This window comes from Dermacentor silvarum, chromosome 7, assembly GCF_013339745.2.
Source record: "Dermacentor silvarum isolate Dsil-2018 chromosome 7, BIME_Dsil_1.4, whole genome shotgun sequence".
NCBI lineage: Eukaryota > Metazoa > Arthropoda > Arachnida > Ixodida > Ixodidae > Dermacentor > Dermacentor silvarum.
Window position 1 is genome coordinate 114,246,731 of NC_051160.1, and position 24,791 is coordinate 114,271,521.

Consider the following 24,791-nt stretch of genomic DNA (forward strand, 5'->3'; position numbering starts at 1 on the left):
TGTCATTGAGGAAGGCATGGTTAGAGCCTATTCTTTTCTCGGATTTTGGCCTCAGTGTCCTCTGTTCACCAACAAAAGTAAATTTCAGCTAATGTCCCTAACCTGTTATTGTAAGGCCTATTCCATATGCAGCTTAGCAGTTGCCTAATGGGATGAACCTACCAGCTCTTCATAGTAGAGTTCTGACAGTGGTTCCTGTGTTTTGAAGGGGTTGATGACATGTCTATGTTGTTAAACCATCATTTGTGTGCCTGTGTGCCAAATGAATAAACTTTTCAGTTGCACTATACGTAGCGTGTTGTTGTTTGTTCAGATTTTTTTTATGTTGCCAAACAAAATAAACCTATGTTGCACTGCACCTATGTTGACTAACTAGCTTCCTTAGTTCTTGTGTTGCATGTTGTCATACGTAAGTGCCGCGAGGTGCCGCTAAAAGTTCGGAGCGGCCACCCAAGCTCCGGGAAGAAGAAGCGAACGGGTGCACGAGCGCGGCGGCACGAGACGAGCTCGCAGTGTTAGAGCCAGGCGGGCAGCAGTTCCGAGCTCCTGGGGCGAACGAGGCGAGAGGACCTGCCTGGCGAGACGTCCGTGGCAAGGTGCGGAGGATCGCGGAGCCGGGCGTGGACGAGGGCATCCGAGGAAACAGGGCTCCTGCTGCCAGTGCTCGAGGCGCTGGCTGACCCGAGTGCCGCCGGTCCCTGAGCTGCTGCACCTGAGCTGTGCCCAGCAGCGTTCGTCTGGCACAGATGTTGCTGTGCTAGACGCGGTCCTCAAGTGCGACCGCCGCACGTGGATTGCGAGCGGCGTACGAGCTGGCCACCGAGGTCGTGCTGGACAAGGCGTTCCCTGCCTGCTGCCGTTGCTGCTTCTGAGCGTGCCGAGCCCGAGAACCGTGCTGGACGGGGCCTGAACGTGTCGTCGTCGCAGTCGGCTCGAGCACGGGTGAATCCGCAGCGCCTTGGACGACGGAAGCGTGAGCCTCGATACACGGGACTGTCACAGCCCGTTTATACTCGTGTGCTGTGCGTGTGTGGACACACTGACTGCCGTTACGCAGATCATCAGCTATCTCTGTATCTATATATTTTAGGGTTCTTTTCCATTTTGATAAATGCTCCAAAACGACTCTCTGTCTTTCTTCCGCATCACTGCGCACTAGCGAAAGTGCCGAATAGTCCCAAACACCACAATTTCTGGCGTCCGCGACAAGGACTAAGCTCGATTTCCATCCGTAAGAGCCGCACTTCGCTTGTGTGCAGTGGTCGGAAATGGACTGGGAGAAATTTATTCCGATAGGCAAGGAGCTTGGCTTGTCAGGCAAAGAACTAAAAGAGTGGATTGACGAGCAGCATAACCGAGAGCGAGATAAACGAGCCGAGGACAGGAAAGCAGCGCGAGTCGCGCATGAACAGGAGATCGCTCGACTGACGGCGGAACGAACTCTGCTAGAGACTAGATGTCGTCTTGCAGAGCACGCGGCTGGAACGGTCGAAACCGTTAGAGAACGCGGGGACAACAGCGGTGAAGCATTTAGAAGTCCCCACAAGCTTATTCCACCCTACAACGAGGGCCGCGACGAACTCGATGCGTACATACAGCGCTTCGAGCTGGTAGCCACCAGCCAGGGATGGCCAAGCGACAAGTGGGCGCTATCATTAAGCTTGTGCCTGTCAGGTGAAGCTTTGAGCGTGGTCGGACGCATGTCTGCAGAGGATGCCACAGACTACCAAAAGCTGAAGCAAACTTTATTGCAAAGGTTTCGGTATACCGAAGAAGGATACCGTCAAAAGTTTCGCGAGGCTGAGCCAGAGAATTCCGAGACAGGGCGGCAGTTTGCTGGTCGACTGCTCCGGTACTTCGATCATTGGCAACAGATGGCGAAAACAGAGAAAACTTATGAAGCCTTAAGAGATAAGATTGTATCAGAACAGTTTTTGCTACGTTGCGATGAGAGGCTTGCCATCTTCCTGAAAGAGCGAGGATGCCGTGACCTCGACAAGCTAGCCGAAGCCGCTGACCATTATTTGGAAGCGCAAGGCTTATCAAACCTAGCCAGAGGAAAAGAAGCAAGAGAAGCTAGTAAAGCAGCCTTGCAGAGCAAGAACTGTGAAAGAGAGGCCGAAAAAGAAAAAGTTCGGTGCTTTCTATGTGGCAAGCAAGGACACCGTGCGGCAGATGGTTGGACGCGGTCAAAAGGACCGAAGTCGTCCTCGTCTTGCTGGAAATGCAGGAAGCATGGCCATAAAGCTGACGAGTGCCCAAACACAAAGAGCCGAAACAAGGAGGCGTCAAGTGCTATTGCTGACTGTGACCTGATGGCTGCCGCCCGGAATGAAGAAAATCGGCTTCCTGCCACTAAATCCGAAGAGGAAACAAGGCCACCTGTTAAAATGGATGGAGAAGACATCTGTCTTGGTCTTCTGACGCAAGAGATGCCGACGGCAACCGGATATCTCGACGGACATCCGGTGACGGTGCTGCGAGATTCCGGTTGCAATACTGTGGTCGTCAGGCGTTCACTGGTACCGGAAAAGAATTTCACCGGTAACATGCGTACTGTTTACCTTCTGGACGGTTCGTCTAAGCAGCTTCCAGAAGCGAAGGTCTACGTAGACTCTCCTTTCTTCCGAGGAACGACGCTGGCACTCTGCATGGAAAAGCCACTCTATGACGTTGTTCTTGGGAACATCAATGGGGTGCTCCACCCCACTGGTTCTGACATGTCACGTGACCCGTCGGGTGTTTCAAGAGAGCATAAAGAGTCGGCACCAGCAGAGGAGCCTGTTCGACACCACAGCGTGTCCCAAGATAGGGCGACCTGGAGCGCAGCTACAACAAGGGGAACCAAGGAAACGAAGTTACCTGCTGCTTCGAACGCACTAGATGTGAGTCCACAAGTTCTGGAAGAGTTGCAGCAAGCCGACCATACCCTGGAGGGTTGTTTTTAGTTGGTCGGCAAGGCAACGACAAAGCGATCAGCAAACGTCGAATTTGTTTTGACCAAAGGGATTCTTTACCGACGCTACAGATCTCTGACGAGGAAGGAAGTAGATCAGCTGGTTGTTCCCCAAAGCCTGCGCCAGTTCGTCCTTAAGATGGCGCACGAAGGAGTTTTGGCTGGCCACCAAGGTATCAAACGCACCACTGACAGAATACTAGAAGAGTTCTATTGGCCAGGCGTTCAGGCTGAGGTGACACGATTTGTGCGCTCTTGTGACATCTGCCAGCGTACTGTTCCGAAGCACCTAGTCGGACGTGTCCCCCTGGGGAACATGCCAGTGACTGACACGCCATTCCAACGTGTGGCGATTGATATAATCGGGCCACTCTCGCCGACATCGGCAAAAGGAAACCGATATATCCTGACAATGGTGGACTGCGCCACACGCTATCCTGACGCCGTTGCATTGCCAAGCATTGAGACGGAGAGGATAGCAGAAGCGTTGGTGGAAATGTTCTCGCGTGTGGGAATTCCAACGGAAATCGTGAGCGACCGAGGCCGATCCTTCACTTCAAGTTTAATGCAAGAACTAAGCAGACTACTGTCCTTCCGACATTTGCCAACAACCCCATACCACCCTATGGCAAATGGCCGTGTTGAGCACTTTATAGGCCCGTTAAAGCAAATGATACGGCGCATGTGCCAGGAAAGTCCAAAGAATTGGGACAGTTACTTGGCGCCGATTATTATTTGCTTATAGAGAGGTGCCTCCGTCCGGTCTCGGCTTTTCTGCTTTTGACCTACTGTATGGTCGATACATTAGAGGTTCAATGGCCACACTGAAGGAAATATGGACACGAGACACTCTTGCTGCAGAAACAAGGACCACCTATGGTTATGTTATGGACCTTCGCGAACATTTACCAGAAACGTGCAGAATTGCTCACGAGGAGCTGCAGAAAGCCAAGCTGACACAAAAGAAGTACTACGATCGCAAAGCAAAGCCTCGTCAGCTCTGCGCCGGAGACAAGGTGTTGTTATTGTTACCTTCCGATAACAACAAACTAATTCTAACCTGGAAAGGCCCCTTCACTGTATTGGAAAAACGTAGTGAAGTCGACTATGTTGTTGATATGGGCACCCGCACCAGTCTATTCCACATTAACCTCCTGAAAAAGTATGAGGAGAGACCACTTTTGACGGACACGGCGGGACGCGCGGCTGCCGCGTTGCAGATACAACAACCGCAAGAGAAACCCGAACTACCATTGTCGCCACTAGAACAACGTGAGACCTACCGTGACGTCAAAGCCGCCAACACCTTGACTCGTGAAGCGAGAAGTACGTGGACCGAGAGGGCCTTGCTCTCGTGTGGACAGACCAGAAATCCCACGTCTATCTTTTCGGCAAGCAATTTGTACTTCAGAGGGGTGACCTACCACTCGTCTACCAGAATTGGCGGAATATATAAAGGGCAGCCAAAATGTAGGCGCTGACTATATGAGCAGAGAGTGAACTTACAGCGTCAGGTGCGCCGACTGCATTTATTGCGTTTGTGACCACCTTATGAACTACTTATGTGTGTGTGGAACAACTGTTACATGTGAACACTTTGTGCCTTACGGACTGCGAACTTTACCCATGCACGTGCTTCGAAAAGTTGTTTAAATGAAACAACTTTCTAAAGTGGGGGGTAAAATGTCATATGATAGTGCCGCGAGGTGCTGCTAAATGTTCGGAGCGGCCACCCAAGCTCCGGGAAGAAGCGAACGGGTGCACGAGCGCGGCGGCACGAGACGAGCTCGCAGTGTTCGAGCCAGGCGGGCAGCAGTTCCGAGCTCCTGGGGCGAACGAGGCGAGAGGACCTGCCTGGCGAGACGTCCATGGCAAGGTGCGGAGGATCGCAGGAGCCGGGCGTGGACGAGGGCGTCCGAGGAAACAGGGCTCCTGCTGCCAGTGCTCGAGGTGCTGGCTGACCCGAGTGCCGCCGGTCCCTGAGCTGCTGCACCTGAGCTGTGCCCAGCAGCGTTCGTCTGGCACAGATGTTGCTGTGCTAGACGCGGTCCTCAAGTGCGACCGCCGCACGTGGATTGCGAGCGGCGTACGAGCTGGCCACCGAGGTCGTGCTGGACAAGGCGTTCCCTGCCTGCTGCCGTTGCTGCTTCTGAGCGTGCCGAGCCCGAGAACCGTGCTGGACGGGGCCTGAACGTGTCGTCGTCGCAGTCGGCTCGAGCACGGGTGAATCCGCAGCGCCTTGGACGACGGAAGCGTGAGCCTCGATACACGGGACTGTCACAGCCCGTTTATACTCGTGTGCTGTGCGTGTGTGGACACACTGACTGCCGTTACGCAGATCATCAGCTATCTCTGTATCTATATATTTTAGGGTTCTTTTCCATTTTGATAAATGCTCCAAAACGACTCTCTGTCTTTCTTCCGCATCACTGCGCACTAGCGAAAGTGCCGAATAGTCCCAAACACCACACATGTGTATTTCTACTGACCATGGCAGCATCCTTAGTTTATGTGCCATCAAACTCGCACGTAAATATTTAAAATTGGCATGCAATTTTGGGAACTCTCCTTCAAAACGCACAATGATGCTATAGCAGGAAAGGGACACAAAGACATTCTACCAAGAACCTAGCTTTGTGTCATCAGTACGTCAAATATTGTCTTGCATTAAGACAGTTGTGCGGGTGAAGCTATAGCATGTGGGAATCATTTTTCCAAGTATTATGCTGCACGATACATGAACTAGTTTACATTCTGTTGAAGGACTAAGCAAAATTAAAGGCAATTGGCCTTGCCATTGTTAATGTTTGGTGTATTTGGAGCACTTATACTAAACATAGCAGAGTGCTCATACTGCTATGATAATATTAATTACAACTAGAAGCCATATTGCTCCCGTTTTCATACTCAAAAAGGTGAGGTCATGAAGTGTACAAGCCAAAGAATTTTGCGAACTGCAAAAGTAACAATGCTGTCATTGCCAGATGTGCGAGTGCCTGTATGGTTAATATTCTGACCCACTGCGCTGTGTTAGCAGCAAGAAAAAAGTCCTTCTCTTGTGCCAGCAAGCACGCCACAATCTCTTGCCCATCTCCAGTGACAAAAGCCCTGGTGTCTACACTTTTGTATAAGCTATTTATATAAATTCAAGTAGATTATTTCACAAACTACAAGCTAAACGGAGCATGCACCAATGTAACATCCTGCGATGAGCATGAAAGACACCTAAGAAATATTCTTAAGCATTCAATCAATCAACTGTATTTGATAGCCTGGCACAAAACATTCCTGAAATTCTTGCAAATTAGATATAAAGACTTCTGATTTTTGCATCTGACTTACTACTGGAGAACGATTGAAAAAGTATAAAATACTTCGTATATTAAGGGAATGTGATGATGATGTATGGTGTTTAATGGCGCAAGGGCCAGATATGGCCAAAGAGCGCCAGGCCAGTGTTCATGAGTTGACAATGGAGCAATGAATTGCGAAAGGTAGATGTGTCGTGGCTGTAAAAGGGCCTAAAAACAATCGCTGTAAAATGCGTAAAATGTATATGTAATAAAATTATGGCAATGGCTAATGAGGCGCACTATGATCACGAAAGAACAGATTGCAAGATAATGACGATGGGCGAAAATATATCACAGATAAATCTTTTTAAAAAGCACTACTGCCTTGACAGACCCTTTGAAAACGTAAGGGCCTGGAGGCGCGTGCTATGCAAAACTACTGTCGCGGCGATATCCTCTGAAGAGAGGACGCGCTACGAAACTATTGGGCAAATAACATGCAGTACAACATCGCTCAGAAAATCCAGAACAGCTGTAGTGGTAAACAGAGGTTCGTCGCCAAGAAACATAGCAGGGTGGAGAGGGAGACGGTACTGGTACGCTAAAGGGAAGTGTCGTTTTCTCTCTCTTTCGGCTTCCCTGCACTCCACGAACACGTGTAGCACGGTAAGCCTCTCTCCACATCTACCACAGGTTGGCGGGTCATTTCCAGTTAAGAGAAAATTGTGGGTGTAATATGTATGTCCTATTCTCAGACGAGAGAATATGACATTAGTTCTTCGTATTTTCGTAACAGGATGCCACGGGCCAATCTGTGGCTTAACTAAGTGGAGCTTATTGTTCGTTTCGGCATCCCACAAGCGCTGCCAGTGGCTTCGAAGTTTCTTTCTCAAGTAGGGCTTGAAATCTGTGGCAGCGATAGAAGCGGTAGGGTTAAGGGCTCGCGATGTAATTGATGTGGCCATTTGATCAGCCAGAACATTGCCCTCGATGCCTCTATGGCCAGGCACCCAGCATATAATAATATGCTGGTTAGACAGGTATGCCTTGCACAGAGCAGAATACAGTTCAATATGTACAGGGTTTTTGTGTCTATGTAGAGTTATGACGGCTTTTACGACGCTTAGGGAGTCTGTAAATATTATTGATCTTTTGAGTTTTGATTCGCCTATACTCTTCACAGCCGATAAAAGTGCATAGGCCTCAGCCGTAAAAATGCTTGTTTCCGGGTGCAGTAGATCGGACTCGGAGAACGATGGGCCGACTACTGCATAAGATACCCCTGCATGTGACTTGGAAGCGTTGGTGTAAAACTGAGTGCAGGACGAGTACTTGAACTGGATTTCCAGAAAATGCATCCGGATATGTGCCTCTGGAGCATCTTTTGTGACCTCTACAAACGAAGTATCACACTCTATGAGTTGCCACTGCCACGGTGGCACTGGCTTTGCTGGGGCCATCAGAGTATTTTCAAGTAGTGGGATGTCCATTTCTTCACAAATTCTTCTTACACGTAGTGAAAAGGGTTCTCTTGCTGTCGGCCGGTTATTAAAGAGTGTGGAACTGGTCATATCATTTACGGTTGAGAAGACGGATGTTCCGGGTTTGAATTTACTTTCAGGAAATTGGTGAGGCTTAACGATGAACGTTGCATATCAAGCGACCATATGTCCGCCGCTACATACAGGCTTGCCACAGGACTTGTACTGAAGGCACCAGTGCCTAGGCGGATGCCTATATGGTGTACAGGATCAAGCATCCTTAGGGCGCTTGGCGTAGCGGAATGGTACACTATGGCGCCGTAATCTAATCTTTTAAGTATGAGGCTCTTGTACAAATTTAAAAGACACTGTATGTCACTACCCCAAGAGGTGCGTGACAACACTTTTAGAATATTCATTGTTTTCATACACTTGTTTCTTAGATACCGTATGTGTGCCACAAATGTAAGCTTCGTATCTAGAATCATACCTGAAAATTTATGTTCTGTTTTTACGTGCACGCGTTCTCCCTGCAACTCAATGTCAGGATCGGGGTGCAGACCCCTCTTTCTGGAGAACAGGACGCAGGTGGTCTTTTGTGGGTTAAGGCTAAATCGATTCTCGTCTGCCCACTTAGACACCTTGTTCAGACCAAGCTGAATCTGCCGCTCACAGACTGCGAGATTGCACGAGGCGAAACCTATCTGTACATCATCGACGTATGCAGAATAAAACATGTTTCTTGGGATATACAGACGCAAAGAACTCATTTTTATGATAAAGAGAGTGCAACTGAGCACCCCACCATGTGGCACTCCAGTTTCCTGCATAAAAGGTCTTGATACAGCATTTCCCACACGAACACGGAAAGTGCGATTAGATAAATAACTTTCTATGACATTTAACATGTTACCACGTATACCAACGTGCGAGAGGTCTCTAAGTATTCCAAACCGCCACGTGGTATCGTAGGCTTTTTCTATATCGAGGAATACAGAGAGAAAGAACTGTTTATGGACGAAAGCTTCACGAATTTGCGTCTCAATACGTATCAAATGGTCGGCGGTGGATCGACCTTCTCGAAACCCGCATTGGTACGGGTCAAGCAATTTGTTTGATTCAAGAAAATGTATCAGTCGGCGGTTAATCATTTTTTCGAACAGTTTGCACAAGCAGCTTGTTAGTGCTATTGGGCGGTAACTCGAAGCAGACGATGGGTCCTTGCCCTCCTTCAGTATAGGAATGACAATGGCCTCTTTCCAGGCAGAGGGGATCTTGCCGGAGGTCCATATAGCATTGTATAGGGAGAGGAGAGTTTTCTTTGTTTCATGAGGAAGGTGCTTCAGCATTTGATAAGCTATGCGGTCAGAGCCTGGCGCAGACTTGCTGCAACAACTAAGTCATGCATACAGCTCAGCAATGCAGAATGGCTGGTTGTATGCCTCGTTCCCGGTAACCTTTCTTTCTAGTTTCTGTTTTTCTATTGTAGCATTGTGCCTTTTAAATGTTTGTGAATAATGGGATGAGCTGGCCACATGTTCAAAATGTGCTCCCAGGCAGTCAGCTTGGTCTTCCAGACTGTGGCCTTGTGTGTTTACCAACGGGAGTGAATAGGTTTGTAGCCCTTTTATCTTATTAACTTTTTTCCAGACTCTGCCCTCTTCTGTATATGAGCTGATACCTGATAAAAACTTCTCCCAACTCTCTCTCCTGGCCTGTCGGCGCGTTCTCCTGCCCTCCGATTTTATTTTCTTAAAATTGACAAGATTCTCCGCAGTTGGGGAATCGCGTAGCAACCCCCACGCTTTGTTTTGTTTCCTACGAGTGTTCCGACATTCCTCGTTCCACCATGGGACACGGCATTTGCAGGTCGCACCACTCATTTCTGGTATACATTCAGAAGCAGCATTGATTATGAAAGATGCAAGATACTCAACCGCAGCATCAATTCCCAGCAAAGATATGTCAGGCCACGAGATACCACTTGTAAGACTCTTGAATTTCTCCCAATCTGCCAGTATCCAACTTCCACCGGGGAGCTTGTGGTGGAGCTTCGTTTTGTAGTGGTGATCTCAGCAGTATGGGGAAGTGGTCACTCCCGTAAGGATTTTTTGTAACTTCCCATTTAAGTTCAGGAAATATAGACGGGGAAGCTACACTGAGATCAATGGAAGAAAAAGTTTTGTTTGCGAGATTGTAGTAGGTGGGTTCATTTTTATTCAGGAGACACGCACCAGGGGAGAAAAGAAATTGTTCGATTAGCCGTCCTCGCGCATCGATACGCGTGTCGCCCCACAAGCTGCTGTGTGCATTCAAATCGCCAAGAACGAGATAAGGTTCTGGTAATTCATCTATAAATGACTGAAATTCATGCTTGTGTAAAGGATAATGTGGGGGGTATGTAGAGCGAGCAAATGGTGACGAGTTTACCCAGAAGTACAGCACGAACGGCTACCGCCTCAAGTGCCGTATTGAGTGGAAGTTGCTGACAGGCTACACTTCTGTCGAGTATGATGGCCACACCACCAGAAGATGCGGCAGAGTCCTCGCGATCTCTTCGGAAAATAATGTTCTCGCGTAGGAAGTTGGTGTTTCTGGAGTTTAGGTGTGTTTCTTGAACAGAAAGCACCTTTGGATTAAATTTATTGATAAGTTCTTGGATGTCGTTGAGGTTGTGGATTAGTCCCTAACATTCCACTGCATTATTGTGTTCATGTTGGAGGAAAATAAAAGGTGCTGTGTGTCTCAAAAGGGAGAAGGGTGACTTACTTTACAGAGCCTTTGCTAGGCCCTGTAATTGGTGTTTTGTCTTTTTTGGAGCGGTCAAGAGAACCTCGCCGCTCCTTCGACGCTACTAGCGCCGTTTGGCTTGGACGTGTCCATAGCCTCTTGCGAGGCACTGGACACCCGCTCCAGATAGCGATGTGTGCGTCGCGTAGACTTCATCTCGAGCGATGAAGCCTTCGCCCCCACCGGGCCAGAGGTCGACAGGACCCCTGTGGCCTCTGCGGTGCCCTGGCTGCTGCCGGAGCTTGCAGGGCCACTGGTGTGGACACTTTGAGAGATGGCAGGGCAGCGTTTGCTGCTCCCACCTTAGGGGCGGGTGGCGTTAGCCTCGGCACGCTAGACGTGGTCCGGGCTACCGCCAGAGGCTGTTGTGGTGCCGCCCCCCGTTGCACCACTTCGGCGAAAGATGTTTTAAGCAAGAACAACGAGGAGATACGTTGACGTGCTTCGCGGAATGTGATATTCTCCTTCACTTTTACAGTAATTATTTCCTTTTCTTTCTTCCAGGCTGGACAAGCTCTGGAGTATGCCGGGTGACTGCCGTCGCAGTTCGCACAGTGTACCTCGTCATTGTTGCAATCATCAGAAGAGTGACCAGTTGTGCCGCACTTTGCGCACATAAGCTGCCCTCGGCAGCTTTGGGATGCATGAACAAATCTTTGGCATTTGAAGCAACGTCGCGGGTTCGGAATATAAGGTCGAACATGTAGTTTTACATAGCCGGTTTCAAGAGTCTCGGGTAATGTAGTTGAACTGAAAGTGATTATTGAATGACAACGAAATCCCAACAAAGCATTTCTTCTGATTGTGATGCGCTGCACATGGATTACGCCTTGGTCCTTCCATCCATCCAGGAGTTCTTCATTTAATGTCAAGTCTTCATCTGATACTACGCCTTTGACTGTGTTCATAGTTCGATGTGCGCTCACAGAAACAGGGATATTACCAAAGGCTACGAGGTGTGCTAGTCTGTTGTATTGTTCCTTGTCTTTTAGTTCGAGGAGCAAATCTCCACTTGCTATCCTTGTTACCTTATAACCAGTTCCAATGGTCTCTTTTAGGCACTTGGCCATAAGAAATGGTGAAATTGTTCTAGCTGTTGTAGATGATTGTTCACAGTGGAGGACCTGGAATTTCGGGAAACGTTCGTTGTTTTTGGGCAAGAATAGCGATGTTGCATCGGTGCGTACCCTTTTCGAGGCACGATCGGTTGAGAAAGGGTTCGGGGATCCCATGGAAAGAAGTGATTTGTTCGGCAACGGCGTCTGCCACCCACCACGGAGCCCAACAAGGGGACGTGGCAGAACATATAAACAAGTCTGCACACCGCCAGCAGTATGCCGTTACTATAACCCAATATGGTATACCCAAGGTAGGACATCCACACCAGGTTAACCCTTGCCGCCAGGAAAAGTCGAAGTGAATGGAACAGATGAGAGGACAGGACAGATTAAAAGTGGAAGGGAAAGACGAAGATGATAGTAGAGGGAGATAGGAAAAGCCGACTACCGGTTTCCCCCGGGCGGGTCAGTCCAGGGGTGCCGTCTACGTGAAGCAGAGGCCAAAGGGGTGTGTTGCCTCCGCCGAGGGGCCTTAAATGTCCGAACACCCGGCTTCGGCTCAACCCCCAGGATCCCCTTTTCCCCGGACACGTCTAAGCCACGCACGGTTAATCGTGGGAGGGTCCAACCCTCGTGTGCTCGGGTCCGTGGTGATTAAGGGAATGTGTGCGGTACGGTACTACACTATCCTAACTAGTTCATGTCATGCTCAATTTACTGCACAGCATAGCCAGAAGTGTGCTGGTCCGCATGTCTGGAGTGTAAGGGGGGACAGGCAGTGCCTCTTCCCTGAATCTGCCAGTGACTAACAGTACTATTAGATCTAACTGTACTATGTGTAACAGATGCTCATTGTACACACTCTGTTACCTACATGTGCACTCCAGTGCACACCCAGGTAACATCCCACTGTAAACGCAAAGGCCACATCCTACAAGAATTCTTATAAGGCTTGTTTTCTTGGAACATATGAAAGGTTATCAGTCAAGATTTGGTACTTACAATGACTCTGCTGAATGAATCAATGGCTGTCACACAGTTCAAATAGATATGTCTGTGATATGTGAACAGACAGTTGTGTGCACTCTATGTTACCTACATATGCACTCAAGGGTACACACAGGTAACAGATAGTATACATCCAGTTAACATCCTGCCGTAAACATAAAGGACACATCCTACAGGCATAATAAAGGTCATTTCCTTGAGGTATACGAAAGGATGAGTAAAGATGTAGTACACACAAAGTTAGCGTCCCGGAGGTCACACAAGGGACAAGGAATCATAAAGGTCACATAGGGCACAAGAAGGAAACATAAAAGAAACATAAAGGACATAACCATTTTCATAAGGGGTTCGCGTGTACGTTGCGTACGCACGGCAGCTCGCAGCTATTACGAGGCCCGGCCAGGAGGTGCGACAAAACAAACCGCAGGGCGCAAGGGTTATGTAGACAAGCTTCCCACGAAAAAGATTTCCAACTGCGATTACAGCCGAAGAGACCGATATCCCTATGTGTACCGCTCGATGCTGCCCGCAGATCCCGCTGCGGCGGGCAGCTGGCGAATTCACGAACTTCTTTTCCTAACGTTGTAGACTCACGTTTAATAGTATGGCCTTTACAAAAGAATATGTGGTCATTTGCATGCCTGGCGCGCGCCAGTTTGTTGGAAAAGCCTAGCTCTGTTTGCGCCAGTAAATTAAAACGTGCCACTGCGGACATGTTCATAACTTAGGACGCAAGCATGTTGAATGTAATGGTGCATTTGTAAGTAATACTTAATATGCATTTGTTTCGCCTTCTCATTGTAATTAAATGTTAAAACTAGCAGAAGACTGCGCAATGCGCGCTTAGAAGGCTGTTTTTATTTATTTTTTTCGCAGACACCTGCGCAAGTGAACCTGATGACGACGCCGAAACGCTCCGAAGTACACAGTCCTGTAAGTCACTGGTTTCTTTCTGTTTAATCACGTACGCCCTTTAAGAAACCTTTTTCGTGCTCACCTGGGCAAGAAATGAAAAGCACTTGAAACATTCTGTGAACGTTAACTTGAGCAATGCGATTGTGCTACTAAAATGCATTCTAGTGCCTTAAACTGTGCATAGAAAGTTTTTGCTATGAAATATGTACAATTTTGAGTGAATTAGCGCTACAATTCGATGTCACAAGATCGGCAATGCTGAAATTGCAGAAAATTAGGTAAAACCAAAGCACCCCTTTTTTTTCCCCTCGCGAGCAAGTCTTAAAATTTCCATGACGTGACAAGCGAAAAGAACAAAATGTTCTGTACTAGGACTAGTTTCTTATGACAAAGGTGAACTATTCAACTGCTTATGTTTGCGTGCAGCCCCAGAAGCCAGCTGTTCACAGCCACCAAGGAAGCGCACCAGACACAGCAAGCACTCGGAGCTGCGTGAATTGTTCGCTTATCAGCAAAGCAGAAGTGCAGAGCTCTTAAGACAGCTACACAGACATGATATTTCAACAGCAGCGGCAGCTTTTACAGGAGGAACGGAATAACATGGATCAACTCATGGCAAACATTACAACCTCCTTCCTTCAAGGCACTCAAGCCCTTTTGTCACAAGTGTTCAGCCAGCAGATGCAAATCACAGGCTACCAGCCAGCAGTGTTCAGCTTTCCTGCACCAGGACCTTTCGTCACAACAGGGGTGACCTCCAATATCGCAAGCTTCCAACCATGTCAACCATCAAACTCGACGCAAGATATAGACCTTTTCACAAATCAACGTTTGAGTAGCGCCATTGCCCGACACGGGCGACGTCTAGCGTCAGCACATGTTATGCCGCCATTTTGGACTGTGAGGCTTGCGAGAGCAGGCCGGCCGCATTTCGGTTGTGTGATCTTCACCGAGCATTATTTCGATTGTTTTCTGCCGCTTCGCTTGTGTTGTGCCGCTTGACTTGTTACATGTTTCACGTGCTCGCGTGAGCGCTCATGTGTGAAGTGCAATGGGAATAGGGGCAGCCAGTGGATCTGGCGTTTCCTCATCGGTACCGGTGGCAGCCGCGTCTGCTTCGTCGAGACCTGGCGTGCTAATCAGCGGTATTTTAAGTGCGAAGCACTTTAGGGGCCCGGGCGTCCGTCCTGCGCGATCACGCCTGGGCTGTAGCGCTATAGCACTCCAGCACCGGCGCGTCACTGCTTCGCACTTCCCCAGGTTTCACGTTAGTGGAGCTGCATTTCTTAACCGTGTTCCTTGCTGCTTCCGAATATAATCATTTTTTTTTCATTCTTATTGCTGGGCGCATGTGACTGTAGTCGCCGATTGAATCTGATCACCATTACGTTTCGCGGTTGAGGGTTACCTCATTTAGCGAAAGCAGGCGCGTACGTAGCTGTTGGGAAATGCTTAGAACCAGGCGCCGGCAGCCCGCCGACTCATGTCAGTGGTTGGTAGATATGCGGTGGTTACTCCCGACGCAACTTAACAGCTGAGTCATGTAAAATTTATTGAATCTGGTGCAGCGCTGGGTGCTTATAACCAAATGTCAAAGCAGAAGCGTGGCGCTCGAGCAGCGCGGTACCTGCGGCGAACTGATACAGCCCAGGTGCTAGATTTCGAAATTACCTTTATGTGGAGGGCCGCGCAGGGCGCGTGTGAACGCAGAGACAATGTTTTGGGGTACACAGGGGCTGCATACATCTTCCATATGGCACGATTTTGCAGATCGTTGCAAAGTGTATTTACAGACTAATTCTCTTGCAGAATGCTTTAATTTGTCTAATACCGGTGTCACACTGCCATATTTGATCGCGATCGAGCCAGATCTGGATCGGAATGTTCGACCACGATTAGCTCCTTTCCGCAAATTGAGCAAAGAAGCCAATCGCGACCGAGAAATCACGATCAAAAGTGCGCCGTGTGAATTAGGCACTGGAATAAAGTCGTGTTTGAAACAATAACAAATGTAGCCTCTGCCACTACATACGAGAAAACATAGCATCGAAGAGCTGACAATTCTCGCAACCTATTGGGAAATGTGCCGAAAAGGGCTTAAAAATGCATTATTTAAATGATGTGTGCATTGGTTCACATTAGACTGAAATGCTAAGTCCTCGGGAGATGCAGGAAACTGGTCAAGCGTGAACATACCACATCGGCAGTGGCCTCGAGCAATGTTGTGTTGTGGACACACTATAGTCCCCAAAATCGTTATTTTCCGCTGCTTGTTTGTGCATCCATAAACTGCACAATGCTGGCCTGTAGCCTTTTGATGAGTATATGCCGTTATTTACGAGCGTAAGTCATTCGTGACAAAAATAAACGGAAACATCGAAGGAAAGCTACCATTCCGCAACGCAAGCGCAAGGCAAGCTCACAGTCCAGACCAAACAGGCAACAATGACACATACTCTCCACGCCAGACCATCGGAAGCGCCCTCGTGAAAACGTCTACACCAGCGCAACCAAACTTTCCTGGCTCAACCACATCAAGGTCGCCTCACTCATAGGTGACTTATATGAAGTGTTTCATTGAGTGCTAGAAAAAGCTGGTGCTCTCTGATGTTCCTTAAAAAAATTGCTCACAGGCACTCTTGTACTCTAGTCACTTTCGTTGTTTTTTCTGTGGGTCGCACTAATACAGCGTAAACATTTTTTGTGTGTGGTCCTCACAGTTAAGGCAATCTGTGGTGCTGTCTCACTCACGTTTTGTTTTGCTGGACCCATACTAATTTTTGCGCGTTTTATCTCGAGTAAGGAAGCTGTGGTGTCTAGCCATTGGTTATTTTTTCCTCTGGGTCGACTCATTTGTAGGTGGCTCATAATGAGTGCGCTTTGCTAAGTGCTGGAAACAGCTGGTGCTATCCGACATTCTTTGTACTCTAGTCTTGTTATTTTTCGCTGTAGGTCGGGCTTATTTCATTGCCTACATTTCTTCCTATTTCATCAGATATAAAAAGCTTTGCTGTCTAGCCCGTCTGGTCATTTTTTGCTGCCGGTCACAATTTATATGGTACCTACAATTTTTTGTATTTTATCTACTTTATCGTAGGTAAGAGAGCTGTATTGTCTACTCACTCTTCTGTTTTGCTGGACCCAATATATTGCCTGAATTTTTTGTGTACTATCTCACATAAGAGAAGCTATGCCGTCTAGCCTCTGGTGATATTTTGCCTACATATAGTGCCTACATTTTTGTGTTTTATGAAATATAGGAGCTGTGGTGTCTAGCTACTGGTTTTTTGTTGTGTGTCACACTCTGTAAAGTGCCTGCATCATTTGTGACTCCTATCATAGTCAAGAGAACCTGTGATGTCTAGCCACTCAGGCTACGTTTTTTGTGAATCACCCTTTATACAGTGGCTATATAGTTGGTGTACATTTTATCACAGATAAGAGATCCTGTGGTGCCTAGTCACCCTCGTTATTTTTGCAGTGGGTCGCACTCAGTACAGTGCCCACATTTTTTGTGCAAGTCCTATCACAGTTAAGGACAACTGATATTTTGTCACCTGTGTAACAAACACGTTCGCCAATTGTAGTACACAAAGACAGTGCCTCCACTACTCTTACATTTACTGTTCAAATTTTTTATGTGTATCATATGATAGTATTGGCCACATTCATTACTTAAAGAGAAGCAATGCTGCCTTTTTACTGTTGTGTACAAAGTGTAAGCTGAATTTAGTAGACAAGACGGTGCTTCCAGTTCTTAATAAACATTTTATTTTCCCACTTTGTTGCATTTGATCCTTGATATGTTGAAGGTAGAATGAACATCTTGAGCTTAGGAACTTCTTATGTTCCACACAACAGCCTTATCAGTTGAAAACAGCATGTCAACCTCCAAGCAGGTTGGAAGTTTGTGAATGAGTTACTGCTTCCCACTTTCACTTTTGTGGGCACATTGCAATTTGTCATCGAAGACGCGACAAGTGTACGTCTGTTTAGGTACATTTCAATGTTATCTTCGTGGCCTTTAGCAATGTTATACCATGAAGCAGAATGCAAATAATAATATTATGTGGTATTTATTGGCGCCAGGGCCAGATATGGCCAAAGAGCGCCACGACAAATGGTGATGGTTTTTCAATGTAGTATAAATAGAGTGGTATAAGAGTTTATAGATGGTTGATGTAACGTGGCTGTAAAAAGGCCTAAAATCAAGTCGCTGTAAATTGCGTAAAATATATTGGTATTAAGATAATGACAATGACTAATGATTAAAGTTATGACTTTAACAATTCAGTTACGAATTATTGATGTACTAAAACATATACAATAGCACTAGTGCCACAAGAGGTTCATTGAAATCAAGGGCTGAGAGGCACGTACTGTACAAACTTTTGCATTGCCGCTGCAGCCTGCAACACGAGGCTGCGCTACAGATGCCCTGTCCAAATGGCTTGTAAAGTGTTTACATCTGCTAAAAACTTTAAGACTACATTAAAATCAAGAAGCGGCTCATGACTAAGAAGGAATGCTGGATGAAGAGGGATGCACTCACGATATGCGGGATAAAAGTACTTTTTGCGCTGGGCTTCTTTTTCAGGGCACTGGACAAGAACATGGAGGACTGTAAGAATGTCGCCACACCTATCACATTTCGGAGGATCACTTCCAGTAAGGAGGTAAGAGTGTGTGTCATAGGTATGTCCTAGCCTTAACCTGCAAAGAAGCACTTCATTGTGTCTTGCCGTTTTTTCGGACATCCATTTCCCTATTCTTGGTTTGATCATATGTAGCTTGTTTGACACTTCGTTGTCCCACTGCCTTTGCCAACATCTCCGCAACTGATGGCGCAAGAAAGGCTTTAGGTCTGTGGGAGGGATAGCTATGTTTGTGTCTGTATATTTAAAAACTACTGACCTGGCACTTTCATCTGCAGCTGCATTGCCTGTTATGCCTCTATGGCCAGGTACCCAGCACACTATGGCCACTTGATTGCCCGTGTAAGCTGAGCATAACTAGCCGTAGAGTTCGTTAAAAACTGAATTCTTCTGTTTTCGTAGACTCATTAGAGCTCTAACGACGCTCAATGAGTCTGTGAACACAATTGCTTTGGTAAAATTCATTAGCTTTATGTATTTAACTGCCAAGAGGATTGCGTATGCTTCCGCTGTAAAAATACTTGTATGCGGATTTAGTGCACCAGATGTTGAAAAAGACGGTCCCAGAGCTGCGTAAGCAACGCCAACAGGAGATTTGGAAGCATCTGTGTAAAATTCTGCACATGAGTACTTCGACTGAAGCTCGAGGAAGTGCGAACGTATATGAGTCTCAGGTGCATGCTTGGAGATCTCTATGAAAGAGACATCGCACTCAATAGTCTGCCACTCCCAAGGTGGTGGAAGCGGACTGGGAGCCGTTAACACATTCTCTTGAACTAGCATGCCTGTTTCTTCTGCCGATGCTTCTAGACGCAAGGACAAAGGAGTCCTCACGGCCGGTTTTGATACAGCCTGGCAGCCGATATGTCGCTTATTGTGGAATGGCATGGATGTTCTACATCTGCCTTTACCTTCAGGGAGTAGTATTAACTTAAATACGCTGTTTGGAGATGCAGGGACCATTCATTCGACTCACCATACAGACTTTCTACAGGGCTAGTCCTGAAGGCGCCTGTAGCAAGCCGAATACCCAGATGGTGAACGGGGTTTAACATCTTTAAAGCACTAGGTGTTGCAGAGTTATAAACTATGGCTCCGTAGTCAAGGCGTGACCGTACAAGGCTTTTGTATAAGCTAAGGAGGCATCTCCTGTCGCTTCCCCATGATGTACGTGACAAGAGCTTCAGCAGATTCATAGCCTTCAGGCACTTTGTTTTCAAGTACTTGAGGTGCGGGACAAAAGTTAACTTAGAATCTAAGGTGAGGCCTAAAAATTTATATTCATGACTCACAGATAGCCGTTCTTCATTAGGGCCAATAACGGGGTCTGGTTGCATACCTGTTTTGTTCGAGAAGAGGACGCACGTGCTTTTTTGTGGGTTTAGTCTAAATCCATTCTCGTCCGCCCACTTGGAAATCTTGTTGAGTCCAAGCTGCACCTGGCGCTCACAGATAGCAAGATTACAAGATTTGTAACTGATTTGCACGTCATCCACGTACGCGGAATAAAACATTGTGCGTGGTATGACACTGTGGAGAGAATTCATTTTTACAACAAATAGAGTGCAACTCAGCACACCTCCTTGTGGTACACCAGTCTCCTGAGTGAATGCTGAGGAGTAGCAGGCTAGAGACACGCTCTCCAAGCCGACCTCTCCTCCCTTCTCTTCATGAAAGTCTACTCCTCCTCCTGGGTGAATGGACGAGATAAGACGTTACAAACTCGAACACGGAATGTGCGGTTCGATAGATAACTTTGAATCACGTTCAGCAAGTAGCCTCGGGCGCCCATTCCTGCCAGATCACGAAGGATCCCAAAACGCCATGTGGTGTCATATGCTTTCTCCATGTCTAAGAACACCGACAGGAAAAACTGTTTATGCATGTAGGCATCCCGAATATTTGTCTCGATGCGGACAAGATTGTCTGTTGTGGATCTACCTTCCCTGAAACTGCACTGTAATGGATCTAGTATTTTGTTACTTTCAAGAAAATGGATCAGGCGCCGGTTAGTCATTTTCTCGAAGAGTTTGCACAGGCAACTTGTTAGTACTGTAGGCCTATAACTGCTGGCCAAGTCGGGTCCTTGCCCTCTTTGAGAATAGGGATAATTATTGCCTCTTTCCAGGCAGCCGGGATATAGCCGCCACAGAATATCAATTTAAAAAGCGACAGAAGTGATTTGTAAGTTTCAGGGTGTAAGTATTTGATCATGTCATAAGCTATTCTTTCTCTTCCTGGTGCTGTCTTATTACAGCAACTCAGTGACGCCTGAAATTCCGCCATGGTAAATGTACTGTTGTAAGGTTCATTCTTTGTTATTTTCCGATCCAGGGGCAATCGCTATGCTTGCCGCTGGTACCGTAGAAATGTATCTGTGTAATGGGCCGAGCTAGAAATGTACTCGAAGTGGGCACCTAGAAAATCAGCCTGGTCTTCAAGAGTGTTTCCCTGGCTGTTTACTAATGGCAGAGAATGAGTTCGCCGGCCGTTTAATTTGTTAACTCGGTTCCAGGCTTTCTTTCCGTCTGTGTAAGAGTTTATGCCTGATATGTATTTTTGCCAGATTTCCCTTTTGGCACGGCGGCGCGTTCTTCTACCCTTCGCTCTTTGTTTTCTTGAAGTTTATAAGATTTTCTGTAGTTGGGAGAGTCACGAAGGCGGCCCCAAGCCTTATTTTGTTTCCTTCGTGCTTCCCTACATTCATCGTTCCACCAGGGAACACGTCATTTGGAATGCTTTCGTTGTGTTTCTGGGATGCACGTGGACGCTATATTCAAGATAAATGCTGTCAAACATGCCACTGCGTCGTCAATGTTAAGTGTACGGATCTCATCCCATGCTAGGCGGGTGAACTCTGTAATTAGAGCACTGCACGGGCCGATTTTTGCGGCCCGGGCCCGGCCCGGGCCCGTTTTTACATTGGGCGGCCCGCCCGAGCCCGATCAAAACGTTTATGGCAAGACCCGGGCCCGGCCCGGGCCCGGAAATAATCTACGGTACCCGCCCGGCCCGGCCCGCCACCCCTTTACCTTAAGCCCGAGCCCGGCCCGAGCCCGACTCGAAACCGGCCCGAACCCGGCCCGAGATCAAAAAATACATGTTTTTCAGAGTTGAGAAGCCCGAGAATAACTCGCAGAAAGCCCGAGCCCGGCCCGGGCCCGCGTTAAAAAAACCCGAGCCCGGCCCGGGCCCCGGTCAAAAAGCACACGCCGTGCTCGAGCCCGGCCCGAGCCCGTGAAAAAACTCCTCTACCCGGCCCGGCCCGGCCCACGGGCCGGGCCGGGCCCGGGCTTTCGGGTAAGCCCAAGCCCGTGCAGTGCTCTACTCTGTATTGCTTCCATTCGGCAGAGTCAATCTTCCACTGGGGAACACGAGGGTAGTTTTCCTCCCTTTTTGTCGGCAAGACTTCTTATTCGCAGTGCGTAGGGCTTTCTCACGGAAGGGCAGTTCTGAAAGGTTTGGGCACTGGACAGATCACGTATGGTTATGTAGGTAGGGTGCGTATTGTTAGAGTTCACTTTTAGGAAATATACAAAGGATAACTACGTTCTCTGCAGATGGAGCGACCATTCATTTGATTCAGCGTAGAGGCTTTCTACGGGGCTTGTTCTGAACGCACCCGTAGAAAGGCGGATACCCAGATGGTGGACAGGGTCCAACATCGTCAAGGCGCTCGGCGTCGCAGAGTGATATATCATGGAACTGTAGTCTATACGGGATCGGATGAGGCTCTTATTGATGTTCAATAGACATATTGTGTCACTACCCCACGCAGTGCGAGACAACACTTTCAAGATGTTCATTGATGTTTCATGAACTTGTTTCTTAGGTACTTCAGATGTGCGATAAATATTAGCTTCGCGTCTAGAATTACGCCCAAGAATTTGTGTTCCGTTTTTACAGGTAGACCCTCACCCTGCATCTCGATGTTGGGATCAGGCTGCATACCTCTCTTTCTGGAAAAGAGGACGCATGTGGACTTTTGTGGGTTAAGCCTAAACACATTCTCTTCTGCCCACTTAGACAGGTTGCTCAGACCAATTTGAACCTGTCGCTCACAGATTGCAAGGTTACCTGAGGTGAACCATATCTGTACATCGTCGACATATACTGAATAAAATATGTTGCGTGGGATGTCCAGACGCAGAGTTCATTTTTATGATAAAAAGGGTGCAAATGAGCACACCACCCTGTGGTACTCCAGTTTCCTGCACATATAGTACTGATATGGCATTACCCACACGAACACGGAATCTGCGGTTGGACAGGTAACTTTTAATGATATTCAACATATTTAAACGTATTCAAAAGTGTGCGAGGTCTCTCAGTATTCCAAAACGCCACGTGGTATCGTATGCTTTTTCCATATCGAGTAAAACAGACAGGAAGAATTGCCTGTGGGCAAAAGCCTCACGAATCTGAGTCTCTATTTGTACCAGATGGTTAGTGGTGGATCGGCCATCGCGAAACCCACATTGGTATGAGTGAAGCAGCTTGTTTGATTCTAGGAAACGTATAAGACGGCGGTTTATCATCTTCTCGAAGACTTCGCAGATGCAGCTTATTAGAGCTATGGGCCGATAACTGGATACTGACGATGGATCCTTGCCCTGCTTCAGGATAGGGATCACTATGGCCTCTTTCCAGGCAGAGGGGATCTCGCCGGAGGTCCATATAGAGTTATACTGACAGAGAAGGGTTTTCTTTGTTTCAGAGGACAGGTTTTTCAACACTTCGTATAGTATGCGGTCAGAGCCTGGGGCAGATTGTTTGGAATAGGTGAGTGATGCATGCAGCTCTGCAAGAGAGAAAGGTAAGTTATATTGCTCGTTCCCAGTGCTCTTTCGGCCTAGTTTTTGTTTTTCTATTGCTGTTTTGTATTTGATAAATGCTGAAGAATAGTGCGATGAACTGGACACATGTTCAAAATGTGCACCCAGATGGTTCGCTTGGTCCTCCAGGCTGTCTTCCTGTGTGTGTACCAGGGGAGGCGGATGTGTTTGTCGTCCTCTTACTCTATTGACCCTGTTCCAAACCTTGGCCTCATCCATGTACGAATTGATGCTTGATAAGAATTTTTGCCAGCTGTCTCTTCTGGCTTGTCTGCGCGTTCTCCTACCTTGGGACTTGATTTTCTTGAAATTGACAAGGTTTTCAGTAGTAAGAGAATCGCGAAGCTGCCTCCATGCTTTGTTCTGCTGCCTACGTGCGTTCCGGCATTGTTCATTCCACCACGGGACACGGCGTTTGCTAGAAAGTCCACTTGTTTGGGGAATACACTTAAAAGCTGCAACAATTATGAAATTAGTAAAATATTCGACGGCACCATCATTTCCGAGCGATGAAATGTCAGCCCACGAGAGCGTACTGGTAAGTGTTTGGAATTTCTCCCAGTCCGCTGCATCGACCTTCCACCGGGGAGCGTGTGGTGGAGATTCGTATTGTCTTGGTGTTCTCAGCAGTATGGATGATGATGATGATGATGTATGGTGTTTAATGGCGCAAGGGCCAGGTATGGCCAAAGAGCGCCAGGCCAGTGTGTTAATGAGTTGACAATGGAGCAATGAATTGCGAAAGGTAGATGTGTCGTGGCTGTAAAAGGGCCTAAAAACAATCGCTGTAAAATGCGTAAAATATATATGTAATAAAATTATGGCAATGGCTAATGAGGTGCACTATGAACACGAAAGAACAAATTGCAAGATAATGAAGATAAACGAAAATTTATCACTGATAAACTTTTCAAACAGCACTACTGCCTTGACAGACCCTTTGAAACGCAAGGGCCTGGAGGCGCGTGCTATGCAAAACTACTATCGCGGCGACATCCTCTGGAGAGAGGATGCGCTACGAAACTATTGGGCAACTAACATGCAATACTACATCGCTCAGAAAATCCAGGACAGCTTTAGTGCTAAAGAGAGGTTTGTCGCCCAGAAACATAGCGGGATGGAGTGGAAGACAGTACCGGTACGCTAGGGGAAAGTGCCTTTTTCTCTCTGTTTCGGCTTCCCTGCACTCCACGAGGACGTGGAGCACGGTAAGCTAGTTAGTTAGTTAGATTGGGTTTATTGGCGCAAAAGCGACTTAGGCTTTGCTGCGCCAGTCACAGGGTGTTAAAGTCAGTGATAGAAAAGAGTAAGACATGTGTTATTTAGAGTCTGTTCAAAGAGCCTACTTCGTCTAAAAAATTCACTACATCTGTAAAAGGGACAAGGGAATTGTCTCCCAAAATGAGACTGGGGTGTAGTGGTATATGTGAATTGTATAGATCGTGGAAATGTTTTTGTCTTTGTCTTTCGATGTAATTAGAATCTGTAGTACCGTAAGTCGTTCTTGACATTTATCACATACTGGTTGTGCTTCCTTTGTGAGTAGATGATTGTGCGTAAGGTGTGTGTGCCCTATTCAGAGTCTGGCTAAAATTACCTCCATGAAGCGTTCTTGGTGAGAGCAGGTTTTCCATTCACCTAGTACCGGTTTGATGATGTGCAATTTATTATTAGTGTTCATGTTCCAATGACATTGCCATTTGTTATTTAGTGCTCTGCAAATAGCTCGAAGCCCATCCTTCAAAGGTAGCTTTATTTTAGATATAGTTTTGTGTTTCGCATTAGCAGCGCACATATCCG

General features: G+C 47.4%; 2 protein-coding genes across 3 annotated transcripts in view; one reads left to right on the forward strand and one right to left on the reverse strand.

The window, feature by feature from the left end:
- The window catches only part of LOC119458362 (organic cation transporter protein), a 207,726-nt gene that overhangs the window by 117,932 nt on the left and 65,003 nt on the right, over nt 1-24,791 (reverse strand). The window lies entirely within an intron of this gene.
- The window catches only part of LOC119459085 (uncharacterized), an 81,509-nt gene that overhangs the window by 13,365 nt on the left and 43,353 nt on the right, over nt 1-24,791 (forward strand). Inside the window, exons 2-3 of one of the 2 annotated variants that reach the window (XM_049671126.1) lie at nt 13,463-13,519; nt 13,928-14,228. In XM_049671126.1, the coding sequence (XP_049527083.1) occupies nt 13,463-13,519; nt 13,928-14,100 (230 nt within the window). In that variant the 3' untranslated portion in view covers nt 14,101-14,228. Of the gene's footprint in view, nt 1-13,462; nt 13,520-13,927; nt 14,229-24,791 lie in introns of those variants that run through there. The other variant, XM_049671127.1, reaches the window with a different exon arrangement.